Source organism: Triticum urartu, chromosome 6A (assembly GCF_056163025.1).
Source record: "Triticum urartu cultivar PI428250 chromosome 6A, HENAU_Tu73, whole genome shotgun sequence".
NCBI classification, from domain to species: domain Eukaryota; kingdom Viridiplantae; phylum Streptophyta; class Magnoliopsida; order Poales; family Poaceae; genus Triticum; species Triticum urartu.
The window spans coordinates 269,525,093-269,550,335 of record NC_141878.1 but is presented as its reverse complement, the minus strand read 5'-3'; the positions used below and the strand labels follow the sequence as shown (position 1 = coordinate 269,550,335).

Below are 25,243 nucleotides of genomic sequence, written 5' to 3'. Positions count from 1 at the left end.
TGCCCTTTTGAGATTGTGTATGGTTTCCTACCTCATGCACCCATTGATTTGTTGCCACTTCCATCTTCGGAGAAGGTTAATTTTGATGCTAAACAACGTGATGAATTGATCTTAAAAATGCATGAGTTAACTAAGGAAAATATTGAGCGCATGAATGCTAAATATAGACTTGCTAGAGATAAGGGTAGAAAACGTGTTGTCTTTGCACCTGGAGATGTTGTTTGGTTACACTTGGGTAAGGATAGGTTTCCTGATTTGCGCAAATCAAAGCTAATGCCACGTGCTCATGGTCCTTTTAAGGTGTTAGAGAAAATAAATGGTAATGCACATAAACTTGAGCTATCTGCAAATTTTGGGGTTAGTCCCAATTTTAACATTGCCGATTTGAAGCCTTACTTGGGAGAGGAAGATGAGCTTTCGTTGAGGATAACTTCAATTCAAGAAGGGGAGGATGATGCGGACATCACTAACAAAGTTACACCCACGCCCCTACTGCTACATATATTGGACCAATTACTAGAGCTCGCGCACGCCAATTAAAATTACCAGGTACTTTCGTTTCCTGGTAATGATTCTAATGTTCTTGAGAATATGATGCTGCCTATATTGGGTACATTTGTTTTTCTTATAAATGAAGGGCCAAGCATGTACAAGAACGATGAACATTGGAGCATGATCAAGCATGGAGAAAATGGTGCGCACAAGGTGAGGGAGTCCTGGACTAAGGGGTCCTCGGGCTATCGGCCTATCTCTTGTGGGCCTGACAGGTGGGCCACTCTGTGTCTACTAGAAAGTCGAGCTATAAGGCGACTCCATGTCCGGACAGGAAACCTTTGAAGCCTTGGTGTGTCTTGCAAGTCAATATGGTTGAATCGGCATGTTTATTCCTTCATTGTAACCGACCATGTGTAGCCCTAGTACTCCTAGTGCCTATATAAACCAAAGGGTTTAGTCCGTAGAGGCTACAACAAGAAACATCTCCTACTCACCTAGGGTTTAGTTCATCTAATCTCATGGTAGATTAACTCTGTAATCACCATATACGCTTAATATAATCAAGCAGGACGTAGGGTTTTACCTCTTCAAGAGGGCCCAAACCTGGGTAAGTATCGTCTCCTTCATCCCTTATTCCCCATTGATCCAAGATCCACAGCTCGGGACCCCCTACCCAAGATCCGCCGGTTTTGACATCGACATTGGTGCTTTGATTGAGAGTTCCCTTGTGAAACCGCCGAAGGATCGATGGCTCGACTGATCATCGGAGATGGCATCAACACCGGGGACATATTTGTTCTTGGCCAGCTTTTCACGTTTGGTGGCATCGTTCTGCACGCCAACTGGGCCGGTCATCTCGACTAGGTCGAAAGCTTCATCCCTGAGCACTGGTTCAATTTCAGTAACCAAGAGTATGTCACTGATGCTCAGGGTGATCTGGTCTACACCGGGTTCTCAACCTTGCCTGAGGCGCCCGAAAACCTTGAAGCTTTGCCTTCAGGCGCTCTTTCCGACCCGATCTCCGGGTCGGCCCTTACCTTGTATCCGGTATTGAACCCGGAATCGACTTCGGCATCTGAAGACTAGGAGTCAACCTTGGCCGGTGTAACGCCCTCGATGCGGCTATATCTCCTACGTGTCGAAGCACGACTTAGAGGCATAACCGCATTCAAAGCAATGTCTCAAGTAAGGCAATCTTGACAACATCCCATGTAATATAGATAATAAAAGGGGAAGGTACATAGTTGTCTTACACTCGCCACGTCAAACAAAGTACATAAATAGCATTACATCATCCAATCACTCATGGCCCGACTACGGTGCCAAAATAAAAGATCAACCCAACATGCGACACGGTCCCGATCGCCCCAACTGGGCACCACTACTGATCATCAGGGAAAGACACATAGTAACGGCGTGAGTCCTCGTCAAACTCCCACTTGAGCTCAAGCGCATCATCTAGAACGGAGTCGTATGGCCCTGCATCTGGTTTGGAAGTAATCTATGAGCCATAGGGACTCAGCAATCTCCCACCCTCGCGATCAAGACTATTTAAGCTTATAGGTAAGGCAAGGTAAATATGTGGAGCTGCAGCAAGCGACTAGCATATATGGTGGCTAACCTGTTCGCAAAAGAGAGCGAGAAGAGAAGGCAAAGCACGAACGAATAACTAGAGAACAACCTGTGCAAGCATTACTCCAACACCGTGTTCAGTTCCCGGAATCCGCCGAGAAGAGACCATCACGGTAACTCACACAGTTGATTCATTTTAATTAAGTTAAGGTTCAAGTTATCTACAACCGGACATTAACAAATTCCCATCTGCCCATAACCGCGGGCACGGCTTTCAAAAGTTCAAATCCCTGTAGGGGAGTCCCAACTTAGCCCACGACAAGCTCTCACGGTCAACAAAGGATATACCTTCTCCCGAGACATTCCGATCAGACTCGGCATCCCGGTTCTACAAGACACTTCGACAAGTTAAAACAAATCCAGCAACACCACCCGAGTGTGCCAAAAAATCCCGATAGGAGCTGCACATATCTCGTTCTCAGGGCACACTTAGATTTTCTAAACTTCCGGTAGGCCAGCCTAGAGTTGCCCCTGGTGGCCACCGGTAGCTGACGAGGTGGACCAACACTCAGAGGAGCACTGGCCCGGGGGGGGGGTTTAAATAAGATGACCCTCGGGCTCCGAAAACCCAAGGGAAAAAGAGGCTAGGTGGCAAATGATAAAACCAAGGTTGGGCATTGCTGGAAGGGCTTTATTCAAGGCGAACTGTCAAGGGGTTCCCATTATCACCCAACCGCGTAAGGAACGCAAAATCCGGGAACATAACACCGGTATGACGGAAACTAGGGCGGCAAGAGTGGAACAAAACACTAGGCAAAAGGCCGAGCCTTCCACCCTTTACCAAGTATATAGATGCATTAAGATAACAAGATAATATCGTGATATCCCAACAAGTAAATAATGTTCTAACAAGGAACGGTCTCCAATCTTCACCTGCAACTAGCAATGCTATAAGAGGGGCTGAGCAAAGCGGTAACATAGCCAATCAATGGTTTGCTAGGACATGGTGGGTTAGAGGTTTGACATGGCAATTTGGTAGGCATGATAAGCAAGTGGTAGGCATTGTAGCATAGGCATAGCAAAAGAGCAAGCATCTAGCAAAGCAAAGATAGAAGTGATTTCGAGGGTATGATCATCTTGCCTGCAAAGTTGTCAGAGTGGACTGGATCCTCGAAAGCGAACTCAACGGGCTCCTCGTTAGCGAACTCGTCTCCTGACTCTATCCAAGCAAGACAAACAAGCAACAAGAACACAATCAACCACGTGCGAAGCTCAAACAACATGATGCAAACATGGTATGCTATGCGGGATGCGATTTGTGATGCATATGCAAGATATGACAAGGAATGAAAGAACCTGGCCTCAACATGGAAATCCAAGTGTGCCACTGGAAAGGTGAGGTGATTTCGGTTGAAATCGATATAAAGAACAACGGAATCGGATGCACGGTTTGGAAATGGCAAGCAATTCAAATATGCCACCGGTCTGCGATATACAGCAAGTAACCATCTAAATGCAATAAGATAATTATGCTACAGCACTCAAACATGGCAAAAAAAACATGGCAGGGATCCATTCATGAAGATTAACAAAAGATGTACACTGAACTACGGCCAATTAATCCACTAACAGGTTCAAACAAGCATGGCAAAAGTGCAATTGGTAAACAGATTTCAGACTTTGTGAAATTAACACTTGTCTGGAATTTCAGATCAGGTAGCACACTTTGAAGCAAGAAAACTATATGCTACAGAAACTTAACATGGCAAAGCAAGGCATGCCATGGAGCTACTCAAAGAGCTTAACAAAAGTCCCTTAGCGATCTTGAGCCAAAAGGGATCGGAAAATACAATTGCAAGCATGTGAACATGGCAAAAACATAAACAGATCACAGACTTGGTGAAAAACTTGAACATGCAAATCAGATATCAAGTAAGCATGTTTACGAGCATGATGCACTCACTACAGAGCATGTCATGACAATCTAAGCATACACCCATCAAGAATACACATTATACAAGCTAGACATGGCAAGAACAACAAAATAGCATGCACGGATCAATTACAACATCCTCGGCAAAATCGCTAACAAGTAGACAATCTGCCCAGATTCACGAAATAGCAAAAGTAGAGCTCGATTGACTCAAGCTAGGTTGCTCCATAATTGCAAACAAATACATGGATGGATAGAGCACTACAAGATTAACAAATCATCCTTACTGATAATCCTCAAAAGAGGCATGGATCGCTAGGAAACAACATGAACATATGACATATTGATAAGAACAGATCAAGACATTGACATTACTAAGTCCCTGAAATCAGCATTAACGAATGCACCACTTTGCAAGCTTGTGCTAGTCACCACACACATCACAAAAATACATGGATAGCACCTCTGGAAAGATGGCAAGGCATATAACAAAACACATGTAGAGCTCAGGGGCATATCATGCACACAATAATCATGGCAAAATGACAAATAGCTATTTGATGCAGCAGATCTGACAACTAACTCAAATAGCACTCTTCAAACAGCATTTCGGGCATCAAGATGAACTCAAATGAAAATGATGCAGTGAGATTATATGATGTGCTCTCTAAGACGAGCATTTTGATATGCTATATGCCCAAAACGGATCTACGGATGCAAAGTTACGATGTGATGAACATGGCAATATAATCTGCAGACTTGAGAAAAAAATGGAGTCAACCCTAGTTTTCACATCTGGATCCGGCGACATTGTTCATGCGCGGGAACCGGAGTTGGCCAGAGAGGTCGGCGCCGGAGTCGATCGAGCTTGCCGGCGCGAGGGGAGGAGGAGGCCGGAGCCGGGGCCGGCGACGAGGGGCGCGGGGCGGCGATGTGGCGGCTCCGGCGAGGTCTAGTGGCGGCGGGGCGAGGTCCGGTGGCGGCGGGGCGAGCTCCTGCCAGCGATGGCGCACCGGGCGGCGGCGGCCGGGGCCGAGGAAGACGACGGTGGGGCGCGGGCGTGAGGCGGCGGACGAGATGGGCCTCGGGGGCCCGTCCTGGGCCTCCCGGGCCGGCGGCGGCGACGAAGTGGGGCGGCGGCGCGGGCCAACGGGCGGATGACACGTGGCGGCGGCGGCGCGGGTCGGACAATGTCCGGCCTGTGAGATTTCGTCCGGCGGCGGGGAAAAATGGGTCTAGGGTTTCGGGAGAGGGGAACCGAGAATTTCAGAGGGGGTGAATTTATAGGCATAGAGGGAGCTAGGAGAGTCCAAATGAGGTGCGGTTTTCGGCCACGCGATCGTGATCGAACGCTCTAGATGATGGAGAGGGTTTTGGGCCAAATTGGAAGGGTGTTGGGCTGCAACACACACGAGGCCTTTTTGGTCCCTCGGTTAACCGTTGGAGCATCAAACGAAGTCCAAATGGTACGAAACTTGACAGGCGGTCTACCGGTAGTAAACCAAGGCCGCTTGGCAAGTCTTGGTCCAATACGGAGATGTTTAATCCCCAAACACGAGAAGAAGGTAGAAGTGACCACCGAAGGAGAACGGAGCGCCGGAATGCAAAACGGACAACGGGGAAAATGCTCGGATGCATGAGACGAACACGTATGCAAATGCAATGCACATGATGACATGATATGAGATGCATGACAACAACAACACACGGAGACAAAAACCCAAACCCGAGAAAATAAAATAACTTAGCGCCGGAAACGGCAAGAGGTGTATTACATATTGGGTAAATCATATCCGGGGTGTTACAGCCGGTCTCGCACCTCACCCCACCGTACCAGAGGTCGACTCCGAAGAAATCCCGGATACCGATCCAGCCGATCTCTCAATATTAAGCGAGATGCTAGATCGAATCCAAGCGATGAACATCACGAAAGAACCATCCTTGACCCATGCTCGGATTGGTCTTAAGATGTGCCACGGGGAATTTTACATCCCACCCACCACCCATGATGAGGATATGGCTACCACAATTACACCCATATCTCATGCTGTTTTACCTCTTGGAACAGTTGCTAGAGCTCAGATAGGCCAATTAAATTATCAGGTACTTTCGTTTCTTGATAATGTTTCTAGTGTTCATGAGAATATGATGCTGCCTAACTAAGATACATTTGTGTTGCTTGCTATTGAAGGGCCTAGCACGGACAAGAAGGTTGAACATTGGAGCATGGTCAAGCACGGAGATGAAGGTGCATGCGAAGAGAACAAGAACGGAGGTTCAAGTGGAGATTTCTAGACTTTGAAGCCACCATGATGACATACAAGAAGATGGACGAAATATACAAGATGGCCTTTCATAAATTTCGTCCATAGCTTATTATTGGTGTTGCGCCACCTTATTATGGGCCAGGCCCACGTAATCTATTTTTAGAGTCCATATTGTAGGGGAAACGACTTAGGAGGTGTTTTAATCCCACCTTGCCAAGGGTGGAAAAAATCCGCTCTCTTTTCCCTATAAATATGGCCCTTAAGGCATCGTTTAGACTTGGGTTTTATTTAGTTAAAAGTTAGCCATCATTGCAACTTCGTGTACTCCGTTTGTGTCCAACGAGCAAACCAAGACCGCTTATGAAACCCCACTTTTATCAATCCTTCATCCATACTCGCAATATTCAGATTACTTAATCATATTCTTGCTTGTTCTTCGATTGCTTGCAGAAATAAACCTTCGTGGTCAGGTTGATCGTGCTCCAACATGGTCAATAACCTCTCGGAGTTGGTTTAGCAATTGCTAAGGCGCAACGTCGTGCACGCTTGTAGTCGGATCATCAAAGTCGTCTCCACCAAATCGATAGTTATCATCTCATCGAATGATTGGGACACCTCGCCTCTATCAAGAGGTATCAGTTTTTAGGTTGCTCGGTGATATTTTACAGTTTTTCATAGTTTAGATTGCATCTGTCATTCATACCTATAGTCCACGAAAAGCCAAAAAAATTAGATTAGTTCATTCGTGTCCCAGACAGTCCGAGCCTTTCGCTATTATCACTTAGTTTTTGCTTTGTTGAAGTTTCGGTTGCATCGTGTGTCGAGTTGCTGGTTTTAGTGTCTAGTCTTTTAGAGTTTCGAGTTCTAGTCACGTTTTGTTCACGCCACATCCGTATACATCATCATCCACTTCATTTTCATATTCTGCTGCCACTTATTTTGTTCATCGCCGTCACCACCATTCATCCATTGTTGTCACAAGTCACGATCTTTTTGATGTGTTTTGCAATCATCTCTTCACCGTTCATTGCGGCCTGATCCATCTTGGAGAGAGATAAAAAATGAAATTTGTTAAAAAAAGAGAAGAAGTCCAAGTTCGGTTTGGTCTGATCCGTACTAGTACATCTGTTCCATAAAATCAGCATCACGTTGTTTGTTTGGAGTTGGCCATGTTGGGTTTTGAAGAGAGAATAAGAACAAAAAATTCCTGATCGGTTGTGCATGCATATTTGGAAGTTGAGATCGCAGTAGAAAACGAGTAATAACAAAAAAGGAAGGAGGGAGTCGAGTACGCTTTGGAGAGAGAGCAGATCGTCCTTTGCACGTGGGCTGATCCGAAAAAAAAGTGAAAGAAATACTTGGGAAGAAGAAAGAAAGAGGAAAAGGTGACGTGGTGTGCTTTATTTGGAAGGTTTGGATTGACGTAAAAAAGAAGAAATAGTTCAAGTGTGGTGCGGCCAAAGGAGAAGGGCATTAAATCGGATTGCTTTGTTTTCCCAAAAATCTATTGTTATTCATCACAAAAGGAAACTAGTCTGTTTGGAAAGATTGACAGACGGAAAAGAATGCTCCCACATTAGTTTGGAAAGAAGTAGAGAATTTAGGGAGCGAGATCAGATCTGGTGGGATTTGGGGCGTGATCCTCCCACCTTAGTTGTTTGGATTTGGAAGGAAATCAAAGGGATTTAAAAAAAAGGCAATTCTGACCAGCCAAGAAAAAAACAGAATAAGGAAAGAAGTAAAGTAAAAGGAAAGTGCCCATACAATTGGTTGGTGGCTGATTTGGTGTCCTTGTGTGGCACATTTGTTGTTCAATAAAAAACAGTTTTGCTAAAGCACATCTAGATTTGCCATAAGTATTGCACATCTAAGTCATATGTCATTGATCTTACATTAAGATTCGTGTGAATATTTTCTTTCTCTTTTATCCTTTTCTCTTTATGCTTGATTCACTCACTTAGATGTGCAATAACTAGGGCACATCTAGATGTGCCCTAGAGACACCCAATAAAAAAAGCAGATTGCATTACGGGAGGGGTGGAGATCGTAGCAAGGAAAGAAAAAAGAGGTGTCCAGATTTGTTTGTTTCTCTTGAAAAACACAATCGGTTGGTGGTTTCCAATTTCTGGAAGGTTTTGTAGGTGAAAAAACAATAGAAGAGGAAAGAGATCTGTTGTGTTTTTTGGGAAAAGAGAGAGAGAGAGAGAGCGAATTAGGGGGAGATGGATGCGTACTAGTCCACCGAATTCGTTGGTGCGGTTGGATTCCTATAAGGAAACTATAATAAAAGATACTTTTCTCTTGGGTTGTTGCAAAGCGAAGTGCTAAAAGAGGATTGTTAAAAGAAAAATTGTTTGCTGGTGGGGATTTGTTGCCATTGAATACTAGTTGGGATTGTTAATATTTGCCACAAGGAAGATTAAAAAAAGAGAAGAGAACGTGAGGAAGGTTTTCAAAGCATCGTACTATAGTTTGCTTTGGCTGTTGTTTTTTCGGGGGCAGAAAACAATAGGAAAGGAAGTGTAGATTTTGACCCGGATCATTCCAACAGAAAACAGTGTCTATCTCTTGGGGATTCGGTTGGAAAAAAGGGTTCAACGAAAGAAGAAAAAATAGGTGTGAATATTGACCGAATCTGTCGCTTGGTTTTGCAACCGTGGATTGTTGTGTTGTCTCATGGGGAATTGCCAGTAAAAAAACAAGAGTTTGCCATGGTACAGGTGTCCATTACGCACACGTAAAGCAATAGAATTAATAAAGGAGGACTCGTTTGCTGTTTACGGAGAGCATGTCCAAGAGAAGGGGGCCCATGAATTTCTACTGTTGAAAGTACAAGAACTGTGTGGTGGTGCTGTCACGTACGGCTTTGCAGCCGACTTACCTCATCAATTGTTCTGTGCCTGCACGAAGTTCTAGGTTGTGAGTAAGCTGGAGTAGTTGTGTGACACAGGCTAGTGACTTCCATCAGCTGCTGCACACACTTGTCTTCTTGTATATTTTCTCTCGACACACACGCTATCCCGGTTTCAACTTTCCAGAGCATAATACATCTTTTGTCTTGTCTGGAGCGTGGTGCTTTCGTCTGTGTCTTAGGCACGCGTCTCTAGTACAGTCTAGCCTAGAACCAACTCTTGACCATTTTGAATGAATTTTCAGCTTGCATTAATTAATGTGGTTGTAGCATTTTCCCCACATATATAAAGCCAACACATCTCCACATATTTCTACATCGTGCATACATACGTTCGCCTGGCAATCGTTTTACCCAACTCTTGGAGTTATTTGACACCGCTGGTTGTAGCTCATCACCTGTTGCATGGTAAGAACTTGTAAGACTTTGATTTGCTATACTGTGAGCGTTTTACCATCACTTTCCAGTAGTTCATCGGAACATTATTTTTGGATTTTGTTTCTTCTTTCTACTAATCATGATAGGATCTAGAGTCAATTCATGGGGTTTGTCGATCGTGGGAGACGTGCCATCACCTATGCAAATACCACAACCGTCACAAGAGGTGCAGAAACATCCAAATGCACATTATCAAGTTAATGTTTCTATACCACCATTTAATGGCCGTTTTAGACCTGCTTTATATATTGAATGGGAGTCTGACATAAATAATATATTTGCTTCCAATAATTTTGATGAACATAAAAAATTTAAGGTTGCGGTTGGTTCTTTCACTGGTTATGATATAGTTTGGTGGAGTGAATATTGTCGGTTACACCCTAATGATATACCTACTACTTGGGATGATTTGAAACTTTCCATGCGACATACATTCGTTCCCGCTTATTATACTCGTGACATGATTAAAAAGTTGCAACATTTAAAACAAGGTACTGACACCGTAACGAAATATTATGATGCTTTACAAACTACCTTGTCGCATTCCTCTTTAGAAGAAAGTGAAGAAGATTTTCTGGATAGATTTTGGGGAGGATTAAATCGTGATATTCAGGAGATACTAATTCATGAAGATTGTTATCCTATGGATCGTTTGTTGCATCTTGCTTGTAAAGCTGAACAGGAAATAAAACGACGTGTTGCCCTCAAAGAGAACAAGCATAAGGTGCACAATCCAAGAGATGACACGGTTGTTCTTTCAACTACTAGGCATGCTATGACAACCACATCCGTTGTTGTGAGGACTACATCACCTCCACCATGTGACACAACACCACCGATAGTGCCCACATCTGAGTTGGTCGTAATAGGTAATGACAAAGGTACCGATCTCCCACCTCCACATGAGTATGATGAATGCCTTGTCAATTTCAATGAACCATAGGATGAGCTACCCACTACTATGATCACAACAGCTATTTTAGAAGACTATGATTTGACTTTGCCATGTGATCAAACAATTTTGAGTGAACCCATTGAACTAACTATTGATGCGAAAGAACCATGTGAATCAGGGAATAACTCAGATTTGGATCAAATACGTTTAAAAATAATTGTGCCAATGTTTAATCGTTTTGATATGACCTCTAATCTTGGTGATGGTTCATCAAAGTTGGGATGGTTTAATGATAAGCTTTGTCAATCTTTTGATATGAATAATAACTTCACTTATATGTGCAAACTGAGTTGCAATATTTTCATGCCTTTGACTTCTTGTGATAATATATTGGCTTTAAATATCACGACTTTTGAAGGGTGCTCTTGTATAATTGTGTCACATGTGCCCCAACTGAGATCAGTAAAAATGGATGACATATACATATACAACGTGTACACCTTGTCTCTTTTGTTAGCCAGATTTCAGATTAAGCAACGCCGAGGACGGCTTGTGAGGGAGTCCTGGATTAGGGGGTCTCCGGACAGCTGCACTATGTCCTTTGGCCGGACTGATAGGCTATGAAGATACAAGATTGAAGACTTTGTCTCGTGTCCGGATGAGACTCTACTTGGCGTGAAAGGCAAGCTAGGCAATACGGATATGTATTTCTCCTCCTTTGTAACTGACCTTGTGTAACCCTAGCCCCCTTCGGTGTCTATATAAACCGGAGGGTTTTAGTCCGTAGGACAATATACAATCATACCATAGGATAGCTTCTAGGGTTTAGCCTCTCTGATCTCGTGGTAGATCTACTCTTGTACTACCCATATCATCAATATTAGTCAAGCAGGACGTAGGGTTTTGCCTCCATCAAGAGGGCCCGAACCTGGGTAAAACTTCGTGTCCCCTGCCTCCTGTTACCATCCACCTAGACGCACAGTTCGGGACCCCCTACCCGAGATCCGCCGGTTTTGACACCTACATTGGTGCTTTCATTGAGAGTTCCTCTGTGCCGTCGCCAGAAGGAAGGATGTCTCGTCTCGTCTTTAAAGACGGTACTGCTGTCGGGGGAGCTTTGGCTGTCGGCCAAACTCTCCGGCTAGGCGGTTTCATCATGACCGCCTGTTCGGCCGCCGCACCGACGATGACTTCTCGGGTCATTGAAAAACAGCCTCCATGTCAAATCAGCATTCGCCGAACAGATGGATCCAATGGAGCTTGCCTCCTTAAATGAGCTCTTAGATCGCATCGCCGCCTTGGGAGTCGCTACGGACTATGATCGGATTAGGCTTAAACCCGATCAAAGGGAGATTAACTCCCCACCGGTCACCCATCATATTGCAGTGGTGGAGGAACAATGCGGCGACCTTTCCTCCATCAAATAATAGATGCAAGCGAACACTCCGCAGCATGGCCGAAATCTGCCACGTAGCAGCAATAAATCCATGGAGTGATATGGCTATTACCTTCAATGCCAGTGACGAACCTAAATTCTGAACAGCCCGAGCACCAGCCGCACTGGTCCTCAGTCCAATCGTGGACGGCTTTCGACTCACCAAAGTACTCATGGACGGCGGCATCGGATTAAACCTCATCTATGAGGAAACTCTTCAAAAGATGGAAATAGACTGGAACCGCATTGAGCAAAGTAGCACAACCTTTAGAGGAATCATCCCCAGTCGGGAAGCACGCTGTGCTGGGAAAATAACACTAGATGTGGTATTCGGCACGCTGGATTATTACAGGTCCGAAGAAATTACATTCCAAGTGGCCCCGTTCAGTAGTGGTTATCACACTCTTTTAGGACGGGAGGCATTCACAATATTCCAAGCCGTACCCCATTACGGGTACATGAAGCTCAAAATGCCCGGGCCCAACGGAATCACCACTCTCGCCAGTGATCCGGACACAGCACTCCGCGCCGAAAACAAAACAGCCGCATTGGCCCTCGAGGCATTATCCGAAGCCCTCTCGGCCGAGGAATTAACCACGCTACGCTCTAGAGTGGACAGGGACGACATGATACTCGACAAGAGATCCAAGTCCACCTCTTTTAAACCAGCTGATGAAATAGTCAAATTCCATGTCCACCCAACGGACCCTACAAAAACAGCCTCCATCGGGGCACAGCTAAGCCCCGCTGTGGATGTCGCACTACGAGAGTTCCTGCGCGAGAACTGGGACATATGCCTAGCATCCCTCAAACATGCCAGGAATCCCACGTAGGCTAGCCGAGCATAGCCTCAATATCCTAAAGGGATTCAAGCCGGTCAAGCAAGCTCTTCGGCGTTTCTCCGAACCTAAGAGACAGGCCATGTGAGAGGAACTAGCCAAGTTATTGGAGGCCGGATTCATCAAAGAAATAAAACACCTGGACTGGCTAGCAAACCTGGTGATGGTACCAAAGAAGGACAAATCCTGGCGCCTTTGTGTCGATTTCAATGACCTCAATAAAGCTTGCCCAAAGGATCCCTTCCCCCTCCCACGCATCGATCAAATCATTGATGCTACCCCAGGACACGAGTCATTGTGTTTCCTCGACGCATACTCCGGTTACCACCAAATCAATATGGCGGAGTCCGACCAAGCCGCAACGACATTCATCACACCATACGGTCCCTTCTGTTTTAACACAATGCCTTTTGGGCTCAAGAACGTCGGTGCAACATATCAGCGCATGATTCAGACATGTCTGGAGAAGAAAATCGGCAAAATAGTAGAGGCATACATAGACGATGTGGTTGTTAAAACCAAACACGTCGACTCTTTGATAGACGACTTGAGGCTCACATTCGACAACCTCCAAACATACGACATCAAGCTCAATCCGGCAAAATGCGTTTTCGGCGTACCAGCCGGAAAGCTCCTGGGTTTCATTGTCTCTAGTAGAGGTATCGAAGCTAATCTGGCCAAAATCCGAGCTTTGTCACAGTTGGCTACACTAACAGACCTCAAACAAATCCAGAAGTTAACTGGATGCGTGGCGGCTCCAAGCCGCTTTATCTCCCGCTTAGGAGAAAAAGCTTTACCCCTTTATCGCCTTCTTTGGCGCACCGAACACTTCGAGTGGACGGACGCTGCCACAGCCGGATTGGAAGAAATAAAGGCCATTTTGGCAACTAACCCAATCCTGGCTGCGCCAAACATTGGCGAACCAATGCTATTGTACATTGCGGCAACTCATAAAGTTGTAAGCGCAGTGCTCGTCGTCGAACGAGAAGCCGCCGGACATAAATTCCCTCCTCAAAAGCCGGTATACTATGTATCCACTGTCCTCACTCCATGCAAATCACGGTACCCACATTATCAAAAGATAGCGTACGTGGTATTCATGGCGTCCCGGAAGCTACGACACTACTTTCAAGAGTGTTCGATTATGGTAGCCTCGGAAGTGCCACTTAATGATATTATAAACATCCGCGATGCTACGGGCCGGATTGCCAAATGGGCCATTGAGCTCCTCCCATTTGAAATAACATACAAACCCCGACGAGCCATTAAATCGCAAGTATTGGCCGACTTCGTCGCCGAATGGACGGAGGCCGAACTCCCTAAAGAGTACGGCGCATACTCCAACTGGATCATGCACTTCGACGGTTCTAAAATGCTGGCCGGTCTAGGGGCTGGCGTCGTCCTAACATCCCCAACCGGGGATACTGTTCAGTACGTACTGCAAATATTGTATACAGACTCCAACAATGCAGCCGAATATGAAGCTCTGTTGCATGGTCTTCGGATGGCAGTCTCCATGGGCATTCAATGCCTGGAGGTGCATGGGGATTCAAACCTCGCAATATGCCAAATAAATGGAGACTTTAACGCCAAGGATCCGAAAATGACGGCCTATCGAAACGCCGTCCTAAAAATGTCAGCTCGGTTCAAGGGGCTCGAATTTCACCTTGTGACTCGAGAAAACAATCAGGCGGCAGATGTCCTCGCCTGCATCGGTGCAAAACGCGATACGGTCCCCCAACATATTTTTGGAAAGGCTGTTCAAGCCATCCATAGTATGGGAAGGAGACACCAGTAACAATAGTCCGGACCCGGCCAAATTGCCCGATACTGAATACTCTGACACAATCGGAGGCTCTGCCACCGAAATAACACCTTCAGACCACGTAATAATGGCCATTATTGCCCCGTGGACAGAACCATTCCTGGCCTACCTAACTAGACAGGAACTTCCGGAGGACCAAAATGAGGCACGCTGCATAGTACGGCGATCCAAGGCCTACAGGGTCCATGAGGGAGAATTGTACAAAAAAAGCACTACCGGAGTCCTTCAAAGGTGCATCTCCAAAGAGGAAGGGCGGAATATTTTGGCAGAAATTCACGCCGGACTCGGCGGTCATCACGCCGCAGCCTGGGCTCTTGTAAGCAAGGCCTTTCGCAGAGGATTCTATTGGCCAACAGCCCGGGCAGACGCACATGACTTGGTCCAACGTTGTGCCGGTTGCCAGCTCTTTGCAAATCAAAGCCACATGCCACCCACTGCCCTCCAAACAATCCCCATTACATGGCCCTTTGCGGTCTGGGGGCTTGACATGGTTGGACCCCTTAAAGGGGGAACCCACAAGAAAAAATACTAACTGGTCATGGTGGATAAATTCACCAAATGGATAGAGGCCAAACCTGTTAAAACAGCCAAATCCGGACCGGTGATAGACTTCATATCCAGGGTTGTACACTGTTATGGCGTCCCCCACAGCATCATCACTGACAATGGCACGAACTTCATGGCCGACGAGGTAAAACACTGGTGCAGCAAAATGGGCATCAAGCTCGATTATGCTTCAGTCTATCGCCCACAAACCAACGGTCAAGTCGAGCGAGCAAACGGTCTTATAATGAGCGGCATTAAACCCAGATTAGTGCGTTCCTTAACGGAGTCTGACATGCACTGGGTAGAGGAGCTCGACTCCGTACTCTGGGGGTTGCGGACCACGCCGAATCGTAGTACCGGATATACACCATTTTTTATGGTGTACGGCGCAGTCTTGCCCTGTGACATAATTCATGGCTCACCTCAAGTACGCATGTACGAAGAAAGAGAAGCCGAGCTCGATCGGCAGGACAGTCTGGACACCTTGGAGGAGGAGCGCGACATAGCCAAAGCCCGTTCTGCATTTTATCAGCAACAGGCTCGCAGATACCAAAGAAGAGAAGGACGGGCCAAAACTAATAATGTTGGCGAACTAGTTCTACGCCTGCCGGATAAGAAAAAGAACAAGCTCGAGCCCAAATGGGAAGGTCCCTTCATTATTGACCAAGTTCTGACCGGTGGAGCGTACCGACTGCAGGATGCATCGACTAGTCGACTCAAGCCAAACCCATGGAATGCGGCCAGGCTCCGAAGATTCTATGCCTAACACTGGACTTTATGTTAGTCCCCTCCCTTTGTCCATTTTCTGCATATACATCATCTGTCTTGTTTCCCTTTCTTTCATTCTCTTATTATTTCTCTAGGCCTTCAAGGGTCACCTTGTGCCTCACTTGTACATTACAGATGCGCTAGCCGCACTCTCCATACCTGGGGGCTTCTTTCACAGAAGCTTAAATTATTTATCTGGGCCTCACGCCCAACACATGCGTTATACTTCCGCATGTACCTTTTTTCACCATTATATGCATCGATATGACTTAAGTTTTGGCCAAGCTGGGTTGCCTGGCTCTTGTATTTATGCCCTGTGTTTCCGTTAATTCGGCTAGGGCATAAGGGGAGCACCTCTGCGATTGTTACTGCCGGGTCAGCCGGATGTGTACCTCAGACTGGGTGAAGCCGAAAGCTAGCGTTCTTAAGGGAATATTCGGTCGGTGATCAAAAGATGATTTTTATTTATTGTCCATATCCGCCCCCAGATGCTTTTTCTGTGTTTCTTATCGCAGTCCGAACATGCACTTTAGGGCATGCTTACCTAGGGAAAGGAACCCTTAACGGAACTATTCTCCCTGGAAGATGTTTCTTACTACCCATGTAATATAACATAACTAGTTGGGCACTTGTCTGATAAAGCACTAATGACCCCTACGCCTGGTCTCCACGCATACCCCGGTTCTTATATAACTGAGCGGGTATTCGGATTCACTCCGGACTATCAGGCCCGGAGGTTGAAGCGAAAAGGTCCGCAATGACAAATGATCTACAATCCGGCTAGAAGGCATTATACATGTCACTTTAATTACATAGTCATGCAGACTGACTAAACTCCTCCTCTATACCATCCAACAGGCCATCTAGCTTACAATCCTGTTGGGAATACTTTGCGGCTAATTCTACTTGCCCATAAACTAAGCTAACGGGGATCTCTTTTCCGTCGGTCCCCACAGGTCCGACCTCGGCCATGTGATTTGGGTCTGCCTTGGTATACCGAGTCTTCACCATGGCCCAGACCTCTCTGGCACCCTGTCGGCAGGCCGATATCTTCCATAATCGGAGGCGCCGCCGTGCTCCCCTGAGCTTCTCCGTAAGTTCTACAACGCCCTCTGTCAGAGAGACAGATGGCCACAAAGCCTGGGCAACACCTTGCATCACCTGCCGAACTTGTTCGTGCAGAGGCGACAGCTCGGATAGAAGATCACCCGCAGACCCGGGCATTTCCTCCGCGGGACGACCCGTCAGCATACCTACAGACATAACGCTGTTAGTCAGCTTCTTCGCCGAATTCCTTTAAAAGGATTCGTTCAAGCACTTACTGAAAATGCCGTGCCGAAGCCGCTTATTCTCCTTCTCAGAGTCGGCAAGCTGGCCCGAACGTCTTTTAGTTCCACGCTCAGCTGAATATTGGCGTCTTGGAGATTATTTTCCTCCCGCCTAACCTCAGTCAGCACGCATTTACCAGCCTCTAGCTGTCGCAAAACATGCTGGTCCTCCGGATTTTCTCCGGATTCATCTGCAACATCTGTTGTTAGATCTGCAGCCATGCCACACATTATATGGTAACCATCACTCTTTAAAATAAATGTTACTAGCAGGTGACTTTTTCGGTTCCTGCAATGCGGCCACAGCAGCCCGCAGTTGGGTCTTGCATTCCTCTAGCTCCTGTGTTAGCCTAGTATTCTTCTCTGTAAGAACCTGCACAATTAAGATGATCCTTAAATCAGTTCTGCTAACTATTTCAAGTCTCAGGGGCTACTGATAAATATGAATCGTCAGATTCACTTACCCGTACATCCTTTACATATTGATCTGTGGCTCTGGCTAGGCCATCTTGAGCAGCACGGAGGTACGCCTCTCCGGAATTAAAGGCATCAAATGCCTTTGGTGAGAAACAAGCGTCCCGGAGTACGGCCCGGCGGCGCCTATGTTCATGGCGCTTTCCACTCCTGAGTTAGTACCGGATAACCTATCCGCATCCTCCATAGAGGGATTATCTGGCGCCTGACCCATATCGGCTTCCGCCTTTATGTCCGGTTTTGGCGCCCGGCTGGTGGAAGCATGATTAGTAACATCGCCGGACATATTCCGGCGAGCGTTTTTTCTGTTAAAGAAACGCAGGTGTCATTATATTTCAAGAAAGGCGACAACCATGGAGTGGGGTTTGCTATACCTTTGCGTCGGCGTCTCCGCCCTGACCGCCTTCCTTTTTGGCCTACCCGGCCTCAGTGCCTCCTGTTGGCGTGATGCCATGGGCTCGGCAGGGCGTCCCGAATGCCTTCCCTATAAAATGCCATGTGTATATGGTGGGTGAAGTGTCTAAAAGGGGATCCTAGTTTTGGAGTTGGGATTTTTTGGTTTTTTCTTACGTGCGATGCAAGGAGCAGTCCGGGATAGTCAGCCGTAATGGCCACCATGGCATCATCGCAGCTTAATTGATAGAACTGCCGGTCTATCAGCTCCACGGATATAACCGAATCTTCTTCGAGTCTGGAGTCGAGGGCCCGGTCAGGGTCTTCTGGTTGTGGAGAAGGGCTGCTGACCTCCTTTATGGCTTTTCGCAGTTCCTGCCGCAAAGTGGCAAGATGAATACTTACGACAAAGAATGCGCGAAAAATGGGAGCAGGGAGATATAACTTACCCTGCTTGGAGGATTGTACATGGAGAATCCATCCCGTGGCTTGATGCGGGTGAACTCCTCCTCCTCACCCTTGAACAGTTCGGACAGAATCTTCGCTAGAGCGGCAGCATTGTCCGGACCCTTACGCCCGCAGCGGGTGGCTTCATCCGCCCCGTTATAACACCACAAGGGGTGCCCACGGTATTGAAGTGGCTGCACTCCCCGCATTATGAAAATCGACATAACTTCAATTATTGTCAATCCTGATCGAGCCAGTGCTTTGATCCGGTTCATTAGATAGAGGACTTCTCCGTTGTCTTCCGCCTGGGGGCTCCGTGTGCGCCAACTTTGGCGCTTCTTCAAAGGAGCATTGTTGAACTCAGGTAGGCCCTGCCGAACAGGGTCCGGAAGGGGGACGTCCTCCATATAAAACCATTCTGAAGGCCAGTCTTCGGACGGCTTCTTCGGGGTACCGGACAGGTATCCGGTATCGGCGATGCGCCATATTTCGTCTCCGCCTACTTGATAAAGTGATTCCCTCTGTGTGCGAGGGACAAGGCAGAATAGCCTTTTCCAGACCTCGAAGTGAGCCTCGCAGCCCAAGAACAACTCGCAGAGAGCAACATAGCCGGCGATATGTAGAATGGAGACAGGGGTGAGATTGTGTAATTGGACGCCGTAGAACTCCAGGAGCCCGCGGAGGAATGGATGAATTGGAAATCTGAGTCCCCTTAGTAAATAAGGAACAAGGCAGGCCCGTTCTCCCATGGAGGGACAAGGAAGGCTCTCCGCTTGCACCCCGCCATTATAGGTGGCGAGCCCGGCTCGAACGGGCACCATATACGCCAGAGGGAGAAATCCCTTAGTCTGCAACTCGACTAATCGGCTGTGCGGGACTGAACACCTCTCCCAATCACCGGGCTTGGGGCTACGGGGGCGGGAGGACGAGCTGCGGAGGTCGGCCGTGCTGGAATGGATCTTTCTGAAACACGCTCTGATGAATTCTCGCTGGGGGAGGATGATATGGATTGGATCAAAGAATCCCCATCCCTTTAATAGAGAATTTATTTATCTGGCTAGGGGGGGGCGAATGTAAAAACGCCCTGGCACCTCATATTCATTCAACGCGTGGGAGATAGCCCTTATTGGGCACAAAAGCCAAGAGGTTCAACATTTATGGAGCCGGACACTACTTACGAACACTTGAAAGTTGGAGAAGAACCCGCCTTGCAATGCCGAAGACAACACTGCGCACCGGACTCATCGCCATTGAAGCCTGGTTCGGGGGCTACTGAGGGAGTCCTGGATTAGGGGTCTCCGGACAGCCGGACTATATCCTTTGGCCGGACTGATGGGCTATGAAGATACAAGATTGAAGACTTCGTCTCGTGTCCGGATGGGACTCTACTTGGCGTGGAAGGCAAGCTAGGCAATACGGATATGTATATCTCCTCCTTTGTAACCGACCTTGTGTAACCCTAGCCCCCTTCGGTGCCTATATAAACCGGAGGGTTTTAGTCCGTAGGACAATATACAATCATACCATAGGCTAGCTTCTAGGGTTTAGCCTCTCTGATCTCGTGGTAGATCTACTCTTGTACTACCCATATCATAAATATTAATCAAGCAGGACGTAGGCTTTTACCTCCATCGAGAGGGCCCGAACCTGGGTAAAACTTCGTGTCCCCTGCCTCCTGTTACCATCCGCCTAGACGCACAGTTCGGGACCCCCTACCCGAGATCCGCCGGTTCTGACACCGACAGCTTGGTTTTCAAGAAGGGGTGGATGATGAGGACATGGCTACCACAATTACACCCATATCTCCTACTGTTTTACCTCTTGGAACAGTTGCTAGAGCTCAGATACGCCAATTAAATTAATAGGTACTTTCGTTTCTTGATAATGTTTCTAGTGTTCATGAGAATATGATGCTGCCTAACTTAGATACATATGTGTTGCTTGCTATTGAAGGGCCTAGCATGGACAAGAAGGTTGAACATTGGAGCATGGTCAAGCACGGAGATGAAGGTGCGTGCGAAGAGAACAAGAACGGAGGTTCAAGTGGAGATTTTCGTACTTTGAAGCCACCATGATGACATACAAGAAGATGGACGAAATATACAAGATGGCCTTTCATAAATTTCGTCCATAGCTTATTATTGGTGTTGCACCACCTTATTTTGGGCCAGGCCCATGTAATCTATTTTTAGAGTCCATATTGTAGGTGAAACGACTTAGGAGGTGTTTTAATCCCACCTTGCCAAGGGTGGACAAAATCCCCTCTCTTTTCCCTATAAATATAGCCCTTAAGGCATCATTTAGACTTGGGTTTTATTTAGTTAAAAGTTAGCCATCGTTGCAACTTCATGTACTTCGTTTGTGTTCAACGACTAGACCAAGACCACTTATGAAACCCCACTTTTATCAATACTTCATCCATACTCGAAATATTCAGATTGCTTAATCATATTCTTGCTTGTTCTTCGATTGCTTGCAGGAATAGACCTTTGTGGTCAGGTTGATCATGCTCCAACGTGGTCAATAACCTCTCGGAATTGGTTTAGCGATTGCTAAGGCGCAACGTCGTGCATGTTTGTAGTCGGATCGTCAAAGTCGTCTCGACCAAATCGATAGTTATCATCTCATCGAAAGATTGGGACACCTCACCTCTATCAACCCACTTAGTAGCCATTGTCAAAGGTTTAAACGACATGCTGGATATCTACTATTACTCCACACATCGATCGCTATCCAACATGCATCTAGAGAATTACTATCGAGCAATTGATAGAAAAGCGCATAGTTATGAGAATATCTACGCATAATCATGTATATATGCATCACGTCTGCGACAAGTATACCGAAACGATTCTGCATCTACTATTACTCCACACATCGATCGCTATCCAGCATGCATCTAGAGTATTAAGTTCATAAGAATAGAGTAATGCATTAGGCAAGATGACATGATGTAGAGGGATAAACTCAAGCAATATGATATTGACCCCATCTTTTTATCCTCGATGGCAATAATACAATACGTGTCTTGCTGCCCTTGGTGTCACTGGGAAAGGACACCGCAAGATTGAACCCAAAGCTAAGCACTTCTCCCATTGCAAGAAAGATCAATCTAGTAGGGCAAACCAAACTGATAATTCGAAGAGACTTGCAAAGATATTTAAATCATGCATAAAAGATTTCAAAGAAGAATCAAATATAGTTCATAGATAATCTTGATCAGAAACCCACAATTCATCGGATCTCGACAAACACACCGCAAAAAGAATTACATCGAATAGATCTCCAAGAGAATCGAGGAGAACTTTGTATTGAGATCCAAAGAGAGAGAAGAAGCCATCTAGCTAATAACTATAGACCCAAAGGTCTGTGGTAAACTACTCACACATTATCGGAGAGGCTATGGTGTTGATGTAGAAACCCTCCATGATCGATCCCCCCTCTGGCGGAACGCCAGAAAAGTCCCCAAGATGGGATCTCACGGGTACAGAAGGTTGCGGCGGTGGAAATTGGGTTTCGTGGTGCTCCTGGAAGTATTCGGGGTATATGGGTATATATAGGAGGAAGAAGTAGATCGCTGGAGCTGCGAGGGGCCACGAGGGTGGGGGCGTGCCTACCTCCCTGGGCACACCCTCCTGCCTGATGGCCTCCTCTCTTCTTTCTTGATGTCCACTCCAAGTCTCCTGGATCACGTTTGTTCCAAAAATAACTCTCCCAAAGGTTTCATTCCGTTTGGATTCCGTTTGATATTCCTTTTCTGCGACACACTGAAATTGGCAAAATAACAACAATTTGCACTGGCCTTTGGTTAATAGGTTAGTCCCAAAAATAATATAAAAAGGTATATTAAAGCCCATTAAACATCCAAAATAGGTAATATAATAGCATGGAACAATAAAAAATTATAGATATGTTGGAGACATATCAGCGATCCACGAGACGGAGCCACCGCCAAGCCCTGTTCTTCCTCGGGAGGGCATATCTGGAGTCCGTTTGGGGCTCCGGAGAGGGGGATCTTCGATCTTCATCATCACCAACCTATCTCCATCGCCAATTCCATGATGCTCCCCACCGGGAGTGAGTAATTCCTTCGTAGGCTTGCTAGTCGGTGAGGATTTGGATGAGATTCATCATGTAATCGAGTTAGTTTTGTAAGGGCCTAATCCCTAGTATCCACTATGTTCTTAGATTGATGTTGCTATGACTTTGACATGCTTAATGCTTGTCACCTTGGGCCCGAGTGCCATGATTTCAAATCTGAACCATTTATGAATTCATCATTATATCCATGTTTTAGATCCAATCTTGCAAGCTATAGTCACCTACTACGGTTATGATCCGGCAACCCCGGAGTGACTACAACCGGGCCCACTCCCGGTGATGAACGTAGCTTGAGGAGTTCGTGTATTCACTATGTGTTAATGCTTTGTTTCAGTTCTTTATTAAAAGGAGGCCTTAATATCCCTTAGTTTCCAATATGGACCCCGCTGCCACGGGAGGGTAGGACAAAAGATGTCATTCAAGTTCTTTTAATAAAGCACGTATGACTATTTATGGAATACATGCCTACATTATATCGATGAACTGGAGCTAGTGCCGTATCGCCCTAGGTTATAACTGTCTCATGATGAATATCATCCAACAAGTCACCGATCCAATGCCTACAAATTTATCTTATATTGTTTCTGCTAAGTTACTACTGCTATCATCATTGTTACACTTGCTACAAATTACTGCTATCACTGTTACTGTTACTGTTGCTGTTGTCACTATTATCAAAACTATCAAACTACTTTGCTACTGATCATATTGCTGCAGATAATTAATCTCCAGGTGTGGTTGAATTGACAACTCAGCCGCTAATACCTTCAAATATTCTTTCGCTCCCCTTGTGCCGAATCTATAAATTTTGGTTGAATACTCTACCCTCGAAAACTGTTGCGATCCCCTATACTTGTGGGTTATCAACCACCCAAGAGCCAACTGTTCAGTCCAACCGAGTTATGGTCAAACACGTCTTCAAACAGTAATAGGTACCATCTAGGACCTATCCGGCATCAAGATAATACAGTGGGGTGACTTCTCGACCCTCTCTCAAGGGCCCGTCAGCCGATTATTATCCCCTCCAACAAGTTCTTCCTCCCCTCAGGAGCAAAGGCGCAGACATGCAGCAGGGAATCATAGGGATGTCAAACTACGCATTAAGGCCCTGTGTAAACCTTTCCTCTCTAAAATTTAGTTGTTAATGAAGTATCTGTAATAGTTGCTTCGATAGTTCGAATTGTATGGTTAGACGGCAAGAGTTCACCACAAATAAACACCAATCTTTATGATGCTCTTGCAGTCATTTATATTGCATAACTTTTCCCGCTCTTCGACACGAAACAAACTAGTTTGATACATATTTTCTTTCGATGTGATCGGCTAATAGACCAGTGGCTCGATTATAAAACTCGCCCCAAGCATCACCCCGGCACTACTTTATTTCTCATGTGCTTGGTGTCTCAGATACTGCATTATATGAATTGGTTCTGAATTATGTATTGTGTCAATAGTTGGGTTGCCCGGCTCCTGTGCTTACCCTCTTAATTTCTGCATGTTCGGCTAGGAGGGTAAAGGGAGAACTGATGGCGCGTGCCTGTGTTAGTATTTCCCCCAAGAGGAAGGGATGATGCAGCATAGCTACGGTAGGTATTTCCCTCATTTAATAAATAGACCCGGGGGCTGTAGATTTCACTAGTGGCTTATCTTGAGAAAAATAGCATACGGCAGGTAAACAAATTACTGATGGGCAATTGATAGAACTTCAAATATTATGACGATATCCAGGCAATGATCATTATATAGGCATCACGTCCAAGATTAGTAGACTAACTCCTGCTTGCATCTACTACTATTACTCCACACATCCACTACTACAGGATGCTGCTAACGCGACACTATGATTAGAGACCCTTCAAGGAAACTGTGTGCGATGCATTAATCGCAAACGGTGATGTAAAGTAACCGTCAAAAATGATGAAAAATGTTTGTGATGAAGGATACATCAAGCACGTTCCAGATTTTATTTGCGTGTGCGATGAGGGGCATGCGGTTCAGTTGAATGAACTGTTTGCGATGAGGCAAACAAAAGAAACGGGCAGCCAGATGAAGGCGTGTGCGATATACAGCATATGATTCACTCGGTTGAACTGTTTGTGATTAGGCGGAACAATAGAAACAGGCAGCTAGATGAAGGTGTGTGTGATATACGGCATACAGTTCACTCGGATGAACTATTTGCGTTGAGCCAAGAGAACAAAAACTGTTCAACTTAACATGGTGTGTGTGATACGCAGCAGACAAGTCTGCAATCGGAAACGTGTGGGAAGACCGATAACAACAGAGACAATTCCAGTTAACAAGTCATGTGTGTTGTGAGCAAACGATTGCTGGTATGCAATTATGAGTGATTGACGAAAACATCACCGACAGTTTCCATTGTTTAGTCCATGTGCGATGTGATTTTCTTTGTCCGCACAACATCTATGCTCTGTCTACAGAGCATCAACATATATACTTAAAAACACAACATTACATAACCAAATTAAGCATACAATTACACAAGTGACTACACACATAACATTTCCACACACCAAAGTAAGCAATTAAATGCATACTAAACTAGGAGAAATGAG

At 46.0% G+C, this 25,243-nt stretch overlaps 1 protein-coding gene across 1 annotated transcript; it reads left to right on the top strand.

Moving 5' to 3' along the window:
• Nucleotides 1–9,063: 9,063 nt before the first annotated feature.
• On the top strand, nucleotides 9,064–20,641 carry LOC147964973 (uncharacterized). The gene is made up of 2 exons (XM_087526609.1): nucleotides 9,064–10,497; nucleotides 20,520–20,641. The coding sequence occupies exons 1-2, from the start codon at nucleotides 9,696–9,698 to the stop codon at nucleotides 20,639–20,641; spliced, it is 924 nt and encodes a 307-aa protein (XP_087382735.1). The 5' UTR covers nucleotides 9,064–9,695.
• Nucleotides 20,642–25,243: the final 4,602 nt, after the last annotated feature.

Bases quoted from the DNA above. Each gene is read 5' to 3' on its own strand.
- LOC147964973 (XM_087526609.1), top strand. From the start codon at position 9,696: ATGATAGGATCTAGAGTCAATTCATGGGGTTTGTCGATCGTGGGAGAC. The intron at 10,498-20,519 runs GTACCGATCTCC...TTGCTATTGAAG, and splicing joins CGTAATAGGTAATGACAAAG to GGCCTAGCATGGACAAGAAG.